This window comes from Sus scrofa, chromosome 18 (genome assembly GCF_054392235.1).
Source record: "Sus scrofa isolate SSC_HxYL_T2T_F1_AM1 chromosome 18, Sscrofa_HxYL_maternal_Yorkshire_Landrace_v2.0, whole genome shotgun sequence".
NCBI lineage: Eukaryota > Metazoa > Chordata > Mammalia > Artiodactyla > Suidae > Sus > Sus scrofa.
In genome coordinates, this window is record NC_139400.1 from 23057489 (window position 1) to 23079457 (window position 21969).

The 21969-nt window shown below is 38.3% G+C and overlaps 2 protein-coding genes across 7 annotated transcripts in view; one reads left to right on the top strand and one right to left on the bottom strand.

Annotated features, from left to right (window-relative positions):
• CYREN (cell cycle regulator of NHEJ) overlaps positions 1-21969 on the top strand; it is a 139007-nt gene that overhangs the window by 46288 nt on the left and 70750 nt on the right. The window lies entirely within an intron of this gene.
• Positions 1-21969, bottom strand: part of AGBL3 (AGBL carboxypeptidase 3) — a 99377-nt gene that overhangs the window by 7210 nt on the left and 70198 nt on the right. The window contains exons 16-18 of one of the 2 annotated variants that reach the window (XM_085005399.1): positions 13923-13971; positions 12381-12577; positions 7994-8225 (exon numbers count right to left, since the gene is read on the bottom strand). In XM_085005399.1, the coding sequence (XP_084861525.1) occupies positions 7994-8225; positions 12381-12577; positions 13923-13971 (478 nt within the window). Of the gene's footprint in view, positions 1-7993; positions 8226-12380; positions 12578-13922; positions 13972-19669; positions 21647-21969 lie in introns of those variants that run through there. The other variant, XM_085005400.1, reaches the window with a different exon arrangement.

A 21969-nucleotide genomic window follows, 5' to 3' on the forward strand; every position in this document is an offset into this window, starting at 1 on the left:
GGGGTCAAATTGGAGCTGCAGCTTCTGGCTACAGCCACAGCTATGGCAACGCTGGGATCCAAGCTGCATTTGCTACCTATACCACAGCTCACAGCTACACCAGATCCTTAATACACTGAGAGGCCAGGGATTGAACCCTCATCCTCATGGATACTAGTTGGATTCTTTCCACTTTGCCACAAGGGGTACTTCTCCATAGATTTTTTTATGGTTGTGTTTTCACTATCATTTTTCTCAACCTATTTTTAAATTTCCTCTTTGATTTCATCATTGATTCATTGGTTTTTAGTAGCATGTTGTTTAGTCTCCATGTGGTAGTATTTTTCTTATTTCTCTTTCTTGTGGTTGAGTTCTAGCTTCATGCTTCATGCTTTTTTTTTTGAAAAAAATTCGTTGAGGCTTAAAAAAATTTTTTTGAGGCCTGTTTTGGGGACTAATATATGGTCAATCCTAAAGAATGTTCCATGTGTACTTGAAAAGAATGGGTATTTTGCTTTTTTAAAATGTAATATCCTGAAAATACCAATTAGATATAACTATTCTATTGTATCATTTAGGATCTCTGTTACCGTATTGATTTTCTGTCTGGAAGATCTGCCCATCAATGGGGTATTAACACCTCCTACTATAATTGTATTCTCATCAATTTTTCCATTTACGTCTGTCTGTTAGTATTTGTTGTATGTATTTAGGTGCTTCTATATTGGGTGCCTGTGTGTTAATGACAGTAATATCCTCTTCTATTGATCTTTGTGTCATTATATAGTGTCTTTATCTTTGTGGCTTTTTGCTTTAAAGTCTGTTTTGTCTAATATGAGTATTGCTGACCCTGTCTCTTATCATTTCCTTTTGCATAAAATACCTTTCTCCATCCCATTACTTTCAGTCTGTGTGCCCTCGCCTTAAAAAATATGTCTCTTGGGAGTTCCCGTCGTGGCGCAGTGGTTAACGAATCCGACTAGCAACCATGAGGTTGCGGGTTCGGTCCCTGCCCTTGCTCAGTGGGTTAATGATCTGGTGTTGCCGTGAGCTGTGGTGTAGGTTGCAGACGTGGCTCGGATCCCACGTTGTTGTGGCTCTGGTGTAGGCTGGTGGCTACAGCTCCGATTGGACCCCTAGCCTGGGAATCTCCATATGCCGTGGGAGCGGCCCAAGAAATAGCAAAAAAGACAAAAAAAAAAAAAAATGTCTCTTGTAGGCAGCATATTGTAGGCTCTTGTTTTATTATCCAATCTGCCACTCTTTGGCTTTTGATTGTAGCATTAAATCCATTGACATTTAAGTAATTATTGATAGATAGGTATTTACTGCCATTTTAAAACCTTGTTTTCCAGTTCATTTTGTATTTCTTTCTCTTTTTCCTTTTGTGATTTGATCATTTTCTTTTATATTATGCTTGTGTTCTCTTTTTAATTTTTGTGAATCTGCAGTATATATTTTATTTGTGGTTATTATGGTTTTCAGGTATGTTAACCCATTACTCTATCTACTTGCTTTAGACTAGTAGTCATATAGTATCAAACATATTCTAAAAAAAAAAAAAACATTTTCTTATTTCCCATCCCCCATTTTATGATTTTGATGTCCTTTTTTTTACAATTTCATGTTTATCCTTTTGCTGTAGCTATTAGCGCTTTCCAAGTTTTAAAAAAAAATTTATACCTGCACCCATGGCATACAGAAGTTCCTGGGCCAGGGATTAAATCAGAGCCACAGCTGTGACCTATGCCACCTATGCCACGCTGGATCCTTTAACCCACTGTGCAGGACCAGGGATTGAATATGCACCTCTGCAGGGACCCGAGCTGCTGCAGTCCGATTCTTAACCCACTGCACCATGGCAGGAGGAAGTCCTCAAAAATTTTTAAATTTATTATTTTTTAAAATCTGTATACTACTGGCTAATTTAAGTTATTTACTTTCCAATTGTGCTTTTCTCTTTCTTATAGAGTCTTCTTTTCTATTTAGAGTTAACCTTTCAATATTTCTTTTAGGATAGGTTTAGTGTTGCTGTATTCTTTCAGTTTTTTGCTTTTCTGAGAAATTCTTTCTCTCTCCTTGGCTAGGGGTCTAATCAGAGCTGTAGCTGCCAGCCTATGCCAGAGCCATAGCAAGGCCAGATCTGAGCCACATGTGACCTACACCACAGCTCATGGAAATGCTGGATCCTTAACCCACTGAGCGTGGCCAGGGATCCAATCCACAACCTCATGGTTCCTAGTCGGATTCATTAACCACTGAGCCACGACGGGAACTCCTTTCCTTCTATTCTAAATGATGATCTTGCTGGGTAGCATATCATAGGGTGCAGGTTTTTGCCTTTAAGGACTTTGAATACATCTTGCCATTCCCTCCTGACCTGCAGAATTTCTGTAGAGAGATAAGCTGATAGTTTTATCAAGGTTCCCTTGTAATTAACTCTTTTTTTTCTCTTGCCTCTTTTACTTATTTATTTGTTGGCCACACCTGTGGCATGTGGAAATTTCCAGGCTAGGGATTGAACCCAGGTCAAGCAGCAACCCGAGCCACAGTAGTGACAACACCAGGTCCTTAACCTACTGTACCAATGAGGAACTCCTCTTGTTGCCTTTAGAATCCTGTCTTTAATTTTTTTACATTTTAATTATATCTTGGTGTGTTTGCTTATTTGATATCCTCTGTGCTTCCTGTCCCTGGATATCAGTTTCTTTCTTTAGATTTGGGAAGTTTTCAATCATAAATATATTTTCCATTCTCTTTTCTCTTTTCCTTTTGGGGTCCCTATATGATATACTTTATATTAACCCATAGTTCTTGTATAATTGCTTTGATTTTTAAAAAAACTTGTCTGTCTACTGTTCTGATTGGGTGATTTCCATTATTCTGTCTTCCAGATCATGTATTCATTTGCTAATTACTGTGTTTAGTTCAGATTTCAGCTTGTGAAATGAATTTCTTGATTTTACTTGGCTCCTCTTTATAGCTTTTAGTTCCTTTTTAAGAGAAATCTGCATTTATATCAATACCTTTCTTAATTCTTTTGGTAATTTTTTTTTTAAATGGCTGCACCCATGGCATATAGAAGTTACTGGGCCAGGGACTGAATCTGAGCTGTAGCTGCAACCTACACTATAGCGTGGCAATGCCAGATCCTTTAACCCACTGCACTGGGTCAGGGATCAAACCAGTCCTCCACAGTGACCCAAGCCACCCCTATAGTCAGATTCTTAACCCACTGCATCACAGCAGGAACTCCTCCTTCAGTAATTTTCTTACCTCCTTTTAAAACTTGGAGTCTAGTAGATTGGATAGTTCTGTTTCATTGTTTGTTCTTTCAGGGGAATTCTGTTGGTCTTTTAATTAAAAATCATTTCTCTGCTTCTTCGTTTTACTTATATTTCTCTAACTCCATGAATTTATGAGAAACAATGACTGGTCTTGAAGGGTTTTTTTTTTGTTTTTTTTTTTTTCTTTTTTTATGGCCACACCTGCAGCTTATGGAAGTTCCCAGGCTAGGGGTTGAATTGGAACTGCAGCTGCTGGCCTATGCCACAGCCCCACTAGCAATGCTGGATCTGAGCCACATCTATGACCCAAGCTGAAGCTTGTGGCAATGCCCTTAGCCCACTTAGGCCAGGGATCGAACCTGTATCCTAATGGATATTTATCAGGTTCTTAACCTGCTCAGCCACAAAAGGAACGCCATTGAAGGGCTGTTTTTATGTGGGAGAGTCCTTGTGTAGCCTGTGTCAGTCTAATGTTTTTGGTGCGAGGGCTGTTTTTAGTATGGATGCCTGCCACATCTTTCCTCAGCGTGTGCTGGCTGTTATCCCCTGATGTGGAGTGTGATCTGGTGTTGTGGTGACCAGAGCCCGCCATGGATATTGAGCAGGACCTCCTCTTTGCTCTCTGGTTGTCACAGCCAGGTCTGTTGTCAGGGCCAGGATCTGCTCCCTAGTTTTTAAAGTAGAAGACCTCAAATCTGTTTCTGAACTTCAGTGTGAGGTAGGCAGGATGGGAGCACTCCCACTGGGACAGGGGCCACTGATTATTCCTTTGAAGGAACTGTTCACCAGGGAGTGTTCTCTGTGTGTCACCTGTCACCTGTTGTACAGGCTCACAAAATACACTCTTGTTGGCACTGCATTTGGCCCCTTCTCAACCACTGAATGCAGGTAGTCAGCCCTGGTGTCCCTCAGGTGCTATGCTCACAAAGCCACCAGTAAGCTCCATAGGCACAGATCCACTGAAGTCAGGTACCATGACTGCAGTAGTTGAGCACCTGGACCTGCTGTGGGAGTTATTCAGTCAGCTCAGACCCTGGCCCTGCCTCCACAAAGCCTCAGGTAATGCTGATCTGCCCCAGCCACGGGAACACCACTAATCTGCTCAGATATCCTGCAGGTGCTTAGGTCATAGAGGCCTCGGCACTGGCTATTGCCTAAATCCGTGGATGACATAGCCCCCACACCTCCCTTTGTGGGCCCATTAAGAAGGGCACTTCTTCGATGGCCCTGCATGCATCCACAGTTGTGACGGGTACCACACTCCACACTCCAGACTTCAGGCTGTCTCTGCTCAGCCAACCCTAGCCTTCTCCCCAGGTCTGAAACTCTGAGTTTTAGCACCGAGCCCTTGCACACACTAACAGATTGTCTGTGCTGATCTCTCTCTGTTCTGGCTGCTGTAACCTGGTTGCTGCACTCTTCTCTGAGCTTCTAAGTTTCCCTTTCTGAACCAGCTATCTCCTAGCTGGTGAAGGGGCTTCCAGAGTATGGTAACCTTTCTCCTTTCACAGGCTTCCTTCCAGGAGTGCAGGTCCAGTCATAATTCCTTTTTTCTATCATCCTACCTGGTTGCATGGTGATCTTTCTTGCAATTTTGGTTGGGTGAGATCTTCTGCCAGTGTTCAGTAGATATTCTGTGAGAATTTTTCCATGTGTAGATGTATTTTTGATATATCTGTGGGAGGAGGTGAGCTCCAAGTCCTTCTATTCTGGCATCTTGATTGGGCCCCCTACTGTTGAGTTATGATTTTTGTTAACATAGATATGTTTCTTGTTTACGTGCTTTGCAAATATTTTCTCCCATATTATATAGCTTGTCTTTTTATTCTCTTAACAGGAATAAAGGCAAACGCTGTTATTTTGATAAATTCCAACTTATTAACCTTTCTTTTTTTGTCTGTCTTTTTTTAGGGCCGCACTTGTGGCATATGGAGGTTCCCAGGCCAGGGGTCTAATTGGAGCTGTAGACACCAGCCTATGCCAGAGCCACAGCAACGCCAGATCTGAGCTGTGTCTGAGACCTACACCACAGCTCACAGCAATGGGGATCCTTAATCCACTGAGCAAGGCCAGGGATCAAACCTGTGTCCTCATGGATGCTAGCCAGATTCGTTTCCACTGAGCCACGACGGGAACTCCTAGCCTTGTATTTTCTTGCAGTCCTTCCCCACCTTTACCTTACCTTATGCTTTCTGATTAAGTGAGCTTGAATTATTTTGTTACGTGTAAACAAAGAGTTCTTAATTAATGAAGACCACCATTTATATAGACCTTCAGGCTCAGGCCAGTCCACACTGAGTGCAAGTCTAGGTTCAAAATATATAGGGGATCTCTTGTGAAAATAATGACTAAAAACCAAGCAACGTCCTGTCACCTCTCAGACCCCTTGTTTATATCCAGATCCTTAGCTTCTCAGCCTTGCTGCCTAGGTCTGTTGTATTTTGTTATTAATTTCCTGATTTTTTACTATGCTGATATTATCATACTTGATCTCTTATTCGCCTGGGCCTATACTGTCTTTCATATTAGCTGACCTATTTGATTCAATTTCTGTTAGGCTCTGCCTTCACTAGCATGATAGCTACCCCATCCTACTAGAAATTGCCACCAACTGCCTAGTTTTATAATTTTTATTGACTTTGCTGATTATACAATAAAGAAATATGCATTAATAAAAATTTATGGAAAAAAGCATGAAGAGACATAGCATATTCTGCCAGTACTATGCAGAGATAATCATTGTTGGGAATATTGCTTCCAGAGTTGTTTCCAGGTGTATATGTGTTTGAGTGTGTATAATATGCACACATTAAATATATATACATAACCTATAAATGCAGCCATACCAAATCAAACTGTTCTGCAACTTTTATTCACTTATACTGTGAACATAATTTCATGTTAATTAATATACACTGATAATATTTAGTAGCTACATAATCTTTCACGTTAGTATGTGCCATAATTTATTTAAGCAGTCTTCTGTTGTTGGGTGTTTAGATTCATTTTTTTTTTGCTTTGGTTCTTTCAGGCAATACTGAAATATCACTACAGAAATATAGCTTTTCCTAGGTTTTTTCCCCTCGGGATCAGTTTCTAAAAGTGTAATTTCTTAGTCAAAATGAGTGTAAATATTACGGATTTTTCATTTGTATTGTTGGACTGCCTCCCAGAAACTGTACCTGTTTATATTTCAACAATCAGTGAATCAATTCTTCCACTAAGAGACAAATATGAAGAGTATTTCATTATTGTTTTAATTTCCACTCTTTGAATTTAAGTGAGATTGAGCATTTTTAAATGATCATTGGCCATGTGTTTTTTTCTTTCGTGAATTCCTGGTTCATACCCTTAATCCATTATTCTATTAAAATACTCATAATCTTGTCACTGATTTATAGGCAATATTTGAATATTAAGTATTTTGTTTCTGTGTTTTTAATTTTTATTATGAAAAGAAATGTCAAAGCATACTGATAAAGGACTCTGCAGTCAAATATCTAGTCAGGGTTGAATCCATTTCTGCTTACTGTCTGTGTGACCCTGGGCAGATTGCTTAACCTCTTTGAACTTCACTTTCCTTATGTAGAGAATGTAAAATGTGTGTGTATGTGTGTAAACAGAATAGTGTGTAGCATATAGCAAGTATTTTATGAATATCTGTTGATAATAGTATTAATTTATTATTTTCAGCTTGTTATTGTCTTACTTTTATTTATATGAGTTTCCTTTTGGCCTTAGTGAGGGTTCAACTATTTTTTATATCTTTAAAAGAAATCTGGTCTTACCCTTCCTGCTTTCCTGTGAATATCAATAAGCTGAGGCAGCTGAGATTAATTATTTCTTTTTTTTTTTTCTGTCTTTTTGCTATTTCTTGGGCTGCTCCCGCGGCATATGGAGGTTCCCAGGCTAGGGGTCGAATCGGAGCTGTAGCCACCAGCCTACGCCAGAGCCACAGCAACGTGGGATCCGAGCTGCGTCTACAACCTACATCACAGCTCACGGCACCGCCGGATCGTTAACCCACTGAGCAAGGGCAGGGACTGAACCCGCAACCTCATGGTTCCTAGTCGGATTCGTTAACCACTGCGCCACGCCAGGAACTCCCAGGTTAATTATTTCTAATTCTGGTTGCCTCCTAGGATTATAAGATTTAAACACACCTGAGAAACTTCAAATCAGGCTATGATCATACTTTATTAATACATACTTTATTCATAGATCCAAATTAATGAGTGTTTTCATGCAAATAAACAGTTGAATAAGGCCTAATAACTTATTCCTTCACATATCCTATGTGTTCTTATGGCTTTGGGTCTTTGTCCCTTTGTCAAATGTGATGTAGCTGCCACTATTTTTAAGAGCCTGTGTTTGTTTCTTAGGATAATAAATTAATAAGCCATGGAGTTCCAGACGTGGCTCAGCAAAAACAAATTTGACTAGCATCCATGAGGATGCAGGTCCGATCCCTGGCCTTGCTCAGTGGGTTAAGGATCTAGCATTGCCATGAGCTGTAGTGTATGTTGCAGATGTGGCTTGGATCTGGCATTGCTGTGGCCGTGGCGTAGGCTGGCAGCTGTAACTCTGATTTGACCCCTAGCCTGGGAACCTCCATATGCTGTGGGTGCAGCCCTGAAAAGACCCCCCCCCCCAAATAAGCCTTTTTTCCTTAAAAAAGAGTGTACATATATTAAGTAGCTAAGAATAACAAAATTGTATTGACTTACTGATGTTGGATTTGAAAGTTGGTTCTTGGATTGAAAATCTGTTTTATCTGAGTGGTTTGCACATTTTTAGTGCTTTTCATGATTGGGAGCAAATACTGCAATATTTCTTCAGATTGAGATATTTTTTTATCCCTGTAGATTCTTTTTTCATCGTCTGTCCAATTTACACCAGCCTTCTTGCTTTGGAAAGATGTACATTCTTTCATACTATTTTTTAAGTTGTGATGAAGACCTGGGGAGCAACCATAAAAATATGTATAGCTATATAAACTGAACTGATTAAGCAATTACTTATTCAGCATTAGGTACCAAAGTGTCTGTCTAAAAATGCATATTTATTTGAAGCTTATACTTTAAATACAGGGCAGAAAATAAGTGTGTAAACAAGATACATCTATATATATTTATAAATATATATCAGATAATAAAATTTATGTGAGGAAAAAAACCTGGGGAGGGGAATAGAGAATTCTCAGGGGATGGATTAATTTCTGTTTTTGAAAAGGTGTTCGGAGGCCTCCCCCTGAGGCTGACCTGTCAAAGGAGTTAGGAAACGAGTCAAGTAGCCATCAGAAGCAAGTGCATTCTAGGCAAGGCCCTGAGCTAGGAGCATGGCAGGGTGTTGAAGGAACACCAAGATAGGACACGTGGCTAAAGCAGAGTGAAGGAGGGAAAAGATGTCATAGGAGCTCAGAGAGGTCACTGGACTTAGTTCACGTAAGGCCTCAGGGCCGTTGTAAGGACTTTGATTTTTACTAAGTGTGAAGCAGGGAGACTGGAAGGCTTTGAGGAGTGTCCCATCTGACAGAATCATCTGGTTGCTGAGTTGAGAGCAGATGGAACAGGGCAAGGGTAACAAGCAGCGAGGTCTTTCGGAAGGCCGCTGAAACAGTCTCGGAGAGAGGATGGTAGCTTGGAGCAGCGTGGTGGCAGTGGCACAAGAGTGAGAAGTACAGGCACGGGGAGACAAGTATCTTGAGTATATTTTGGGATTTTCTCATGAATTAGATACGGGGTGAGAGAATAAAAGAGGAATCAGTGGTGGCTCCAAAGTTTCTTTCAAGGACATAGAAGGATGAAGATATAGGTAAAATTATGAGAAAAGCATGTTAGAAATTCCTTATTAGATGATATGAAGGAATTACTGTTTATTTTGTAAAGTGTGATAATAAGAGTATAATAACATTAAAATGCTTAGCAAACTGTTAAAAAATAAAGTTCATTTTTAAAGTGTTTATTCCATTCCACACCTATTAGGGCAGCTATTGTCAAAAAACAGAAAATTATCCGTGTAGGCAAAGATGTGGAGAGACTAAGACCACGGTGCACTGTTTGCTGGAATGTAAAACGGTGTAGTCGATGTGGAAAACAGATTGGTGGTTCCTCAAAAACTGAAACTAGAATTACCATATGATCTGCGATTCGACTTCTGGATACATGCCCAGAAGAATTGAAAGAGAATCTTGAGGAGTTATTTGTATATCCATGTTCATGCCGGCATTATTCACAACAGTCCAAAGGTGGAAGCAATCCAAATGCACATTTGTGGATGAATAAATAAGCAAAATATGGTATATACATACAATGGAACATCATTCAGCCTTAAAAAGGGAAGGAAATTGTGACATGTGTTACAACATAGATGAACCTTAAGGGCATTATGCTGAGTGAAATGAGCTAGTCACAAAAAGACAAATATTGTATTTGTCTTCCAAAGATCAATTCCACTTAATTGAGAAACCTAGAATAGTCAAAGTAGCATAGTTACCAGGGGCTGTGAGGAGGGAGGAATGGGCAGTTTTTAATAGGTATGGCATTTCAGTTTTGCCAGAGGAAAAGAGTTCTGGAAACTGTGCACCTCAGTGTGAATGTGCTTAACACTGCTGAACACTTAAAAATAAAGATGGTAAATTTTATGTCATGTGTATTTTAACACAATTAAAAAAAAATTCAATACATATAGGTAGAGAAGGGGAAGAACATCCCGAGTAAAGCCTGAAGGAAGATTGGTAGATATTTTCAAGGATGTGGCAGTGTTAGTTGTAATTATGATGCCTCGATTGATATATAGATAGCATACAAAAAAGTAGAGTATGTTTAGAATAAAAGCAAGAAATACATTATGCTTTGTAAAAAAAATGTTTATCTAGTTAGAGATATACACTGAATTATTTATGGGCAAAACAACATGGTTTGCTGACTTTGCTTAAAATACTTTTAGCAAAAAAAGTGGTGGGAATACAAATGAAACAAGAATAGCAGGATGCTGATAACTCTTTAGGGTGGATAACGGGCACCAGTGATTCATTATTCTATTCTCTCTCCTTTTGTTTATGCTTGAAATTTCCACAATAATGCTTTTTTTTTTTAAAAGAATTGTCCACTACTAAAATGAAAGGAAACTGATGACTAAACACTCACTGAATTAAACTAGACTTGAAAGACCGTGTATGAGGGTGTGTATGAGCACAATATCTGGCAATGCTGGATCTATAGTCTCTTGAGAAGCCATTCCTAGACCATTCAGCAAATAGTCATTGGATGGTTATTAGGTATCTGGCATTATGTTCAGTTTGGTAAATAGGTGTGAAAAATATAGTCATTGACTTTAATAGTCCAACAGTTGGGACGAGAGAGACAGACAGAGAAAAGTAAAGCATCAACAGAATAAGTAACTATAGAGATGAGGCAAGGTGCTTACTATAGGATTGCTGATGGGGGACTTCTAGCCATAGTTAGGGCTGGATAAGGAAAGATTCCTAATTCCGAATTCATCTGAGTCTTGATGAATAATTGCAAGTCAGCTACGTAAACAAAACAGTAGTAATCTAGGCAATGGGACTAACATGGCACACTCTTTAAGCCACAAGTATGGTTTAGCATGACTAGAACGTCAGGAAAGTGTGAATGACTGGTTCAGAACTAGACACCTTGTTCGTAACTTTTGAGAGGTTTCCAGAGACAGGAATAATTTGCATCTGGTAGATGCTTGATGTTTTAAAAGTTGAATTGTTAGGAGGCCATTGAAGATTTTATGCGTGGAAGTAATATAATTAGATCTGCATTTCTGAAAGATCACACTGGCAGCCAGGAGGATGACAGGTTGGAGAAAAGACTTGAGGCAGGGAGACAAGTTAGAAGGCTAGTGTGGTAACTCAAGGGAGGCTGGAAGGGAGTCTGAACTAAGGGAGCAGCAGTTGCGATGAAGAAGGGCAAATTCAAGAGAATCTTTGAGAATGGAATGGATAGAGCTTCTCAATATTGGATACCAAAGAGATGTAGGTTAGGATATGTCTTGGGCTATTAGCTGGATAAGTGGAGGAAGGCAGTATTACTGACTGAGACATGGAATGCAGGAGGAGAAAGAGACCAGTAGTGGGCAAGTTAAACTATGAGTATCTGTGAGGGAAAACGGATGGATATATCCAGTAGGCAGATGAGTATGGGATTTAGAAGAGATGCCTAGATTGATGATGAAAAAATATGATGATCATCAGTTGTGTATTGAAGCTACAGGCATAGGCGAGAGTGCTCAGAAATAAAAGTATGTGGTGAGAACAGGAGAGACCAAAGGATGGAATACTGAGGAATAGTTCACTTAAAATTCAGGCTGACTCTACTTCAATTTAAAAAAATAAAATTCAGGCAGAGGAAGAGAAGCCCATGTAGGACACCAAACATGAATGGCCAGAGAAACAGGACTAAAACAAGGAGAGAGGAATTCTATAGATATGTATGTTGAATTGTTCAGTGAATCCAGGGAGAATTTAAAGGCTCTGGGAATAACCAAGGGTAGAGGAGTCAAGTGTGAGAAGAACTGATGACTCTGGAAGCAACAATTTCATTGCTTTGGGGAGAACAGAAGATGGATTGTGGTAGGTGGAGAAGTATGCAGGCGAGGAGGTGACGGTAGTGAATCTGGACCATACTTTGATGAAGGTGAGAGAGGGTAATAATCATGTCACTGAGCACATTGATGGGCATGGGATCTACAGCACCACTGAGACTGAGAGAGTACATTTTTGGGCTTCATTAAAAAAATTCACTTTTCCTCCAAAGAGAGAGACTCCTATAAGCTCATCACTCAGCTTCAACAACTTGATTTCTTTTTACTGCTATGATTGACCAGTATTTAGAATCCATCCATGGCCCCAGAAGAAATGGTTAGAGGTAGTTAATACAAATAACCGAAATAATTTTCTTCTATATTCAACTCATATAGAAATTACCGCGAATATTTTTCAGAGTTAGGAATAAAATGACTCTCTATCCTATTTACAAAAACAGTTTCCATAATGCAGATTTCACAGAATTTATTAATGATACAGTGAAAGCCACCTTCGTATTTATTAAAATCCTAAACAAACGAAGAAAATACAAACAAAACCTTCTGTCGGTATCCTTGTCTTCTCAGTCCACCTGGGAACTTGTTTGCTCATAGGACACTTCAAGGATGTCACTTTGAAACAGTTTTCATAGAAATCAGTGTTCTTAGGGTGGATTGTTTCCTGAATTGGCCTCTTATTGATTTCTAAAACATAGCTTTGTTGGTCTTTGCTAAGCCTCTGAATCATACTTTGGGAGCTGAAAGAAATTGGGTACTCTGATTTCAGTGTCATAACAAACTATCTAATCAAAAATAATGTAATGCCGTGTTGTAGCTGTATTTTATTTTACACCTCACGGTATGCAAAGTATTGTTATAGATATTACCTCTTGGGGGCTCTTGCCAGTCCAGTTCTGTGATACAGGCAGGATGCCCAATGTTATCCCCATCTTACATCAGAGAAGGAATGTCAGGAAATGTTAGGGAATCAGAGAGGTTAACATTTGCTCAAGATAACATAGCTAGTAAGAGGGAGGGGCAGATCTGGAATACGTTATCTTCTAACTCCAGTACTTTTTCTACTACTTTCTCTTATGTTAATATATAACATAGATATAAGTAATATATTTTTTAAAATTAAGTCTTAATTTAAATTAATCGATTCCAAATCCAAGTACAGGTATGGCCAAAGATGGTTTCTTAATCTAATTTCCTAGGTTTTGGGGGCAAGAGAGTCTATATATTTCAACAGAACTCATTGTACTGAGCAGAAACCAAGTTCTTAGAAAAGAGGCCAAGGAAGGAAGCATGGGCGTACCATGTTTCCTCTGCTGTGCAAATTCAGTCTGTGCTAAAATGCTTCCATATCCACTGTTCAGATGGTTGTTCATATTCGTTATTTCTGAAGATAGGGAAACTTGCCAAGGGGGCTAGCGATATAATAATTACAAGTTTGGACAAAACTGCGAAGTTCATCTAGGTGATTCCTGACTTCCCCTTCTATTCCATTCCCAGTTTTTAGGTACTAGTAAATATCCCTATGTGGTCAATGCTTCAGCTGCAATTATAGAAGTAAAGCCTTTGCTGGTCATTCATTTTAAAGTGCTAAGCGATTATCTTATGCCAGAAGTATCTTTTTAAAAAGAGAAACATGGATAAAGCAAAGATAATTGCATAAAAATAAATGTCTAACTGTAGATGTTATGGCATCCATTAGGGATAGCTTAGGGATATTGAACCCTTCAAAATACATCATATGGGCACCTCTGTGTATAAAGCTGACCTAATCATAGACACTATGTAGACTATAAGGAGATAATAATTAGCAATTGTTATCAAAAAGTCCCTTTTCCTGCTGTATAGCACAGGGGACTATAAACTAGTCACCTGTGATGGAACATGATGAAGTATAATGTGAGAAAAGAATATGTGTGTGTGTGTGTGTGTGTGAGTGACCGGGTTACTTTGCTGTACAGCAGAAATTGACAGAACACTGTAAATCAACTATAATAAAAATTTTTTTAAAAAGTCACTTTTACATATTACTTTAATTCAAAATCAGAATCTTATAAGACAGAATAAAAGAAGTAGGTAATCTCCTACCTCAAATATCTTTTTAGAAGCCAAGAAGGGGCTTGTCCAGGTATTTTTGCTAAAAAAGAGAATATATCATAGGACTTCTGAACTTAGATTTTAAGGTTAACAAAGCTTTTTACTTTCTTGACAATTACCTCATTTATATTTTTAATGACTAGCTTAACTGAATTTATCTTCAATTAATCTGTCATTGTCTCATTCAGACACATGAAATATATTAGTACATATTTCTTCCGGAGGCCTTTAGATTAAACTGGTTCAAAAAAACAGTAACCAGTAGAAATACCTGTCCAATAACTGTCAAACAATTCAGAGCCAAATTCTGCATGTCAGGCTCTGTGAAGGACATCTATGTGTACGTAGATGAACTTTTTAGACAGCCAACTTAGGACACAGCTATACGAGACCAAAAAATTGGCACAATATGTAATAAATACTTATATACACATATTATTATTTTAACATAAAATATAAATTAGGTGTTTAGATTATATGTATTCTGTATTACTTGCTATTCTGTTACATAAACACTGTTATTTAAGAAAAATAACAGGATTAGTTAACAGTGGCAGTTAGTAGTAAAACCAATTAAATAGTATGTGTACAAATAATATAACAATAATGTTTTTTCTCTGATACAGATTTTAACTATTAGATTTTTATATTTTATAGGCTATATTATTGTCTTAAGATACATAAATATAAGACCTTTCAAAAAATGAATATAAATACAATGGGGCTAATTAAATAGATATTACTTATAATTAATACAAATTGATGACATTTCTTTATGTCCCATGGCTAAAATAGGATATTTTTGCTTTCTGTGTGTCCTTTTCCAATATCACTTCTCTGAACGCTGCAGGCTTCATGATAGCCGCCTTTTCTTTTATGTGGTGGTAAAACTGAATACGTTCAAAGTCAAGGTCTCTGACTTGCAGGTCTGCTCTTATGAAGCCCACATTACACTGATCCCTGGTGGCAGGCCAATGCAATGACATCAAGTTAGATACTTTGTCACAAAGGAGTTTCTACATGGAATATGACCTTATTAGCAAGAGGTTTCTAGACTTGTAAGGAAATACACACACAGACACACATGTATACATATATATACACACACATACATATACGTATGTATCTACATTAAATAAATTCATATATAAATACAATTCATATATAAATTTATCCTGCTTAGTGTTGTGTTCTCTGAGTCTCCTGGATGGTTTTGTGTCTTTCAATAATTCTGGAAAATTCCCAGCCATTATTATCGTCAAATATCTGCTTTACTCTGTGCTTTTTCCTTTCCTCCTGGTATCTTAATTACACGTATGACACACCTTTTGAAATTGTCCCACAGACCTTTCATGTTCTGTTGTTTGCATTCTTGTTCCTCTTTGCATTTGTTTGGGAAGTTTCTGCTTACCTATCTTCATTCTTTCCTTGACCATTTCCAGTGTATAGATGAGCCCATCAAAGGCATTCTTCACTTCTGCTAGTGTTTATATTTAGCATTTAAAAAAAATTTTTCTTAGATCCCTCTATATCACTCTTTACATTACCCATCTGTTCTTACATGTTATTTACTTTTTCCATCCGAGCCCCTAACATATTAATTGTAGTTGTTCTAAATTCCATGCCTGATAATTCTAAAATCTGTGTCATACTGGTGTCTGGTTATGATGCTTGCTTTTTATTTAAACTGTGTTTTTCTTGTCTTTTAGACTACCTTGTACTTTTTTGTTGTTAAAAATTGGACAGTGGGTAACAGGAACTGAGATTAAGAGGCAGTAGTGTGGAGTTTATGTTAATTTAGCAGGGAGTTGGACTCATGTGTGTGTTGTGTGTGTTTAATGCTTATTTTCTTCATATCTTATTCACCACAACTTTAATGTTTGCTTTTGCTGCAGGTGCCAGAGGCTTAGAATCCCTGTAACAGCCTTGCTTTGTTTATCCTGTTGTCTTTGGACTTCTCAAAGAACTCCTTGTTAGATAGAATATGTGTCTTGCCTGTACTCTTTCAGCTATAAATCACTATTATACTGGAGTCATGCTGGGGTGGCCTTAAGGAATGGGGGAAAGGGACCATCCTACAATCTTGTTAAATCTTAGTCTTTTTTGCAGGTCTGTGTCCCTGGGTTGTGCCTTAACACTTCCTAGCTTTTCTCCCCTCTACGCTTTGGTGACATAGGAAGACTAGAAGGGGCTGGCTCTGGTAGGAAGAAGAGAAAGCATTGCAAAATATATCCAGAATATTCTCCATAACAAAGGTCTACTCTCCAAACTATCCCTTTACATATTGGTGCTAAAACTCGAAGTCCCCTTAGTACTATTACATGTCCATATTTTCTTTCAAGAGTAGTTTTAGCTCTTACGTTTAGATCTCTCACCTGTTTTGAATTAATTTTCCTATATGATGTAGGGAATGAATTCAACTTCATTCTTTTGCATATGAGTATCTAGTCGTCTCAGTACTGTTTGTTGAAAAGGCTATTTTTCTCTTCAATGAATTGTCTTGGCACCTTTTCTGAAGCTCAGCTGACAATAAATGCAAGGGTTCATTTCTGTATTCTCAAGTCTAGTTCATGGAGCTCTATATCTCTCCTTCCACGAGTACCACCCTGTTATGATTACTGCAGCTGAGCAGTACGTTTTGAAATCGGAAGTATGAGTCTTTGAACTTTGTTCTTCTTTTTCATGAAGAAAAACAATGGTTATCCTGGGCCTTTACACTTCCATATGCATTTTAGGTTTGATTTGCTAATTTCTGTTTTCATTGAAATTTTGGTAGGATTGCATTTAATCTGTCAATGTGGTGAGTACTGCCAACTTAACAGTATTAAGTCTTCTGATTCATGAACATGGGGGAATCTTTCCATTTATTTAAATTTAATCTATTTCAACAGTGTTTTGTAGTTTTCAGTGAATGAGTCTTACGTTGCTCATCATATTTATTCCTATGCATTTTATTCTTTTTAATGCTTTGTAAATGGAATTGTTTTCTTAATTTCATTTTGAGTGTTCATTGCTAGTATACAGAAATACAGTTCATTTTTATAAAAGACTTACTGAGATCTAATTCACATACCATACAATTCACCCATTACAACTGAATTTGTATGCTGATTTTTTATCTTGCAACCTTGCTGAACTCATTTATTAGCTCTAGTAGGTGTGTGTGTGTGAGCATGTATGTGTATATGTGTGTGTATTCCTTAGGATTTTCTGTAACAATATCGTGTTCTGCAAATAGTTTTACCTCCTTCTAGTCTAGATGTCTTGTACTTATTTTTCTCGCTAAATTGCCCTGCCTAAACCTCTCCTATAATGTTGAATAGAAATACTGAGAGCAAATACACCTGTTTTGGTCCTGATTTTAGGGGGAAAGCATTCGGTCTTGCACGATCAGCTATGACATTAGCTGTGGGATTTTCATAGATGGGCTTTATCAGGATGAAGTACATCCAATCAGGGAGTTCCCGTCGTGGCGCAGTGGTTAACGAATCCGACTAGGAACCATGAGGTTGCAGGTTCAGTCCCTGCCCTTGCTCAGTGGGTTAACCATCCGGCGTTGCCGTGAGCTGTGGTGTAGGTTGCAGACACGGCTCGGATCCTGCATTGCTGTGGCTCTGGTGTAGGCCGGTGGCTACAGCTCCGATTGGACCCCTAGCCTGGGAACCTCCATATGCCGTGGGAATGGCCCAAGAAATAGCAAAAAGACAAAAAAAAAAAAAAAAAGAACATCCAATCAATTTCTAGTTTACTGAGTATTTTTTTTTTTTAATCGTGAAAGGATGTTTGATTTTGCCAAGCACTACTCCTGCATCTATTGAGATGATCATGTGCATTTTTGTTCTTTAAAGTCTTTAAAAATCTTTTTATTCTTTATTAATATGTGTTTGACATTGTTTATTTATTTTTGTCTTTTGTCTTTTTAGGGCCACACCCATGGCCTATAGAGGTTCCCAGGCTAGGGGTCAAACTGGAGCGGTAGCTGCGGGCCTACACCACAGTCATAGCAATGCGGGATCCGAGCTGCATCTGCAACCTACACCACAGCTCATGGCAACACCAGATCCTTAACCCAGTGAGTGAGGCCAGGGATCGAACCCGTATCCTCATGGATACTGGTTGGGTTTGTTAACCACTGAGCCACAATGGGAACTCCAACATTGTTTAATTTTCACATCGACCTTGCATTTCAGAGAGAATCCTACTTGGTCATTGTGTATAATCCTTTTTATATGTTGCTGGATTCAGTTTGAGAGTATTTGTCTTACTCTTTTGTCTTAATTCTTAATAGATTCAGAACTCGTTAAAGAAAAAAAATGCTATTTATTTATCTGGCTCTTGGAAACCTAACAATTACTTTTTCTGGTATTCCCTTATCCCCAGACTACTCCTGTATAATACCATAATACAGTAAGCAGCATGTATCCCACTGTATTTCTATTGGCTGTTTGTCACTCTCTCTACTTCTTGAGAACTATCTTTTATTTTCCATTGTATCCCGATATCTAGCACAGTCATTGATTAGTATAACTTGGGGCCACTGGGAAGCAGATAAACCTCGGGTTTTTAAAAGAACATGAATGAAGATGGAAAGGAGATGATGTAGCAAAGGATGATTTTAAGAGAATTGCTAAGATATAGGACAATAGTATCAGGAAGGTTAAAATATCAAAAGAACTAAGATATGAAGAAATATTGACATGAAGAAGTAAATTTTACTTAGCTATATTTAGAATAAAAATATATCAAAAAATGCTTAGATTTGTTCTGTTGGGATTATTTTAAAATACTGATGGATGCCAAAGAGCAGAGTCCCTCAACTCTTCTGTTGCATCTGTCTTTTCTGTCATTTTTCTTCTGATTAGACAGGGGAGAATACTGGTTAAGAGATGACAGAAATCAAAAGGCTCTGAATGAGTTCTTTGCAGTCAGGTAAGGAAAGAATTTACATAGAATTTCACAAAACCATTGACATGAATCTCTTAAGAATTCAAGGTGACTCTCATCTCCCTGCTAAATGCCTCATGTGTCATTAAGACTCCATTGTAATCAGGATCGTAATTTAAGGATCACTTCCTTCAAGAAAACATTGCCTGAGAGATTTTCAGGCTGAATTACATTCCCTCCTCTGAGCAAATAGAAAAATCTGTGCATATCATTACCACTCAATCTGTCTCACTCTCACTGTAATGAACTCTATGTGTCTTACTGTACATTGATACCTACTCTTTAAATGATGAGTAGCTAATCTAGTTGGAGAGGGAAAATTATGTTTCAGGCAGAGAAGACAGCATGAGTAAGGACAAGGAGGGAAGACTGATGCATCTGGAGGCTCCAATAAGATCATGATAGCTGAAGTGTAAAGGAAAAGGCAGAGACTGGCAAGGGATAAAACTGGAGAGGTAGTCGGGGGCCAGTTCATGGAACTCCTGTAAGTCACGTGAGGGAACCTGGTTTCTCTGCTGAAGCTTAAAAAAAAAAGTAACAGACCATTATTGAAAGAAAAACTGTACATGAAAGCTATTCAGGATGAATAAAAGTTGGGTGGGCTGAGTCCCAAATGCTTGGCTTCCCACTGACTCTCACTATAGCTCCCTATGTGGCGAGTGGAAAAGTGTGGCCTGCAGATCACCGACATGAGCATTATCTAAGGTACCTTACAGAAATGCAGATTTTGAGGGTCGACAACAAACGCAAGCCAGAATCCAAAGCTGGGGTTATTGTAAGCTCCCAGACGATTCTAAAAGTTTAAAAGCAGACATTTTATATGACAATTGGCACATAATCTTAAAAAATGCCAGGGCTGTGAATTACAAAGAAAGGCTGAGCAGCTGTTACAAATTAAAAGAGAATAAAGAGGTATGACAATTAAATGCAATTCATGAACTTGGATCAGGAAGTTTTGCTCTAAAGGACATAATTGGAACATATGGCAAAATTCACTTACAATATGATACAAAATAGTACTGTATCAGAGTTGAATTTCCTGGGAGTTCCAATCTAGGCTCAGTGGTAATGAAACCGACTAGGATCCATAAGGATGGGGGTTCGATCCCTGGCTTTGCTTAGTGGGTTAAGGATCTAGCGTTGCCTTGAGATGTGGTGTAGGTCGCAGACACAGCTGGGATCCTGCATTGCTGTGATTGTGGCGTAGGTCAGGAGCTGCAGCTCCAGTTTGACCCCAAGTCTGGGAACTTCCATGTATTGCAAGTGTGGCCCTAAAAGGAAAAAAAATTTCCTGACTTTAAGAGAATGTTCTTGTTCTTGGAATATGTATGCAAAGTTATTTAGAGATAAAGGAATATTGTATCTACAAAAAGAGGACTGGAGGAAAGTAGAGCTAGATAGGTAGGTTGATAGATATAGTTTGCTGTACTATTCTTGAAATTATTTCAAAAGTTAAAAAAAGTTGAAAAGAGAAAGCCTAAGGTAAATTTAAGTCTCAAGACTGTGTCAGTTTCAACCACTGTTAGAAAACTAGGATTATTAAAAGGCTTTAGGTTGTGGTATTAACATAATTAGATTTGTGTTTGTTTTTGATAATTTGCTTTTATGGCAATATAAAAAGTAGAATCAAGATACCAGTATTGGTGGCAAGGAGACTGCTTAGAAATCTAAAGTGCTTCTGGTAAGTAGGTGATAAGTGTCTGAAAAGAATGATGGTAGTTAAGGGAGTTCCTGTTGTGGCTCAGCAGTAAAGAATCCGACAAGATTCCATGAGGATGTGGGTTCAGTCCCTGGGTCCACTCAGTGGGTTAAGGATCCCACTTTGCTGTGACTGTGGTGTAGGCCAGCAGCTGTAGCTCCAATTTAACCCCCAGCCTGGGAATTTCCATATGCTACAAGTGTGGCCCTAAAAAGATTAAAAAAAAAAAAAAGAAAAGAATGATGGTAGTTAAGACGGAGAAAAAAGGGACTATGAGGTAAAATCAGCTGAATTGAGTAGCTGTCTGGATAGGAGGGTGGAAGTGAAATAAGAAAAAAGATAAGGTTGCTAGCTTGAGTGGTTATGTAGATAGTACTGCTACCAAAGTTAGAGTGAATACAGAAGGAATCGCATTTATTGTGGGATTAGATGAATTTGAATTTGGATATGTGGGACATTTATGTAAAGATATATAGCAGATAAATACAAGAGGCTGAAGCTTTGATGAGGTCAGGTGTATTATAGATATGTATGTATATATATATATGCATACACACAAATATAGATGTGTACATATATATGTGTAAACACATGTGTATGTGGTACAACAATATGACATAATCAGGATCGAAAGTTCACGAAAGGCTAAATTTAAGATTTAGTTCAATAAGAATAATGTAAGGCTCAGTACACTGAACCAAAATACCAAAGCAAAACTGAAGAACAGAGGAGACACTGGAGTTCCCTTGTGGCACAGCAGGTTAAGGATCCAGTGCTGTCACTGCAGTGGCTCTGGTTGCTGCTGAAGTGCAGGTTTGATCCCTGGCCTGGGAACTTCCACATGCTGCAGGTGCAGCCAAAAAAAAGTTGGTACTATGAAAATAAAACTTCATAGGTTGAGTATATGTAAATCCATTATGCCAATATGTTAGGATAATTTTCAAAAGAACGTGTCATCTTAGACAGAATTAATGCAAATGTAGTATCTAGAAAGCAGCAAATGAGACTGATGATTTATTGTATATGGTCAGCCCTTCATGTCCGCAGGTTCCACATCTACAGATTCAAGCAACTGTGGATCAAAAATATTTGGAAAAAAATTACAGAAAGTTCCAAAAAGCAAGACTTGAATTTGCTATGTACTGGCAACTATTTACACAGCATTTACAGTCTATGAGGTATTTTAAGTAATTCAGAGATGATGTAAAATACACTGAAGGATGTGTGTAGGTTCTATGCAAATACTACACGATGTTATATAAGGGACTTGAGCATCCTCAGATTTTGGTATGTGTGGAGTCCCTGGTACCAACTGCCCACAGATACCAAGGGCCGGCTGTTCTAAGTTCGATGACATCTGCACTACTATGTCCGATTTCATTCAAGGTGGATAGA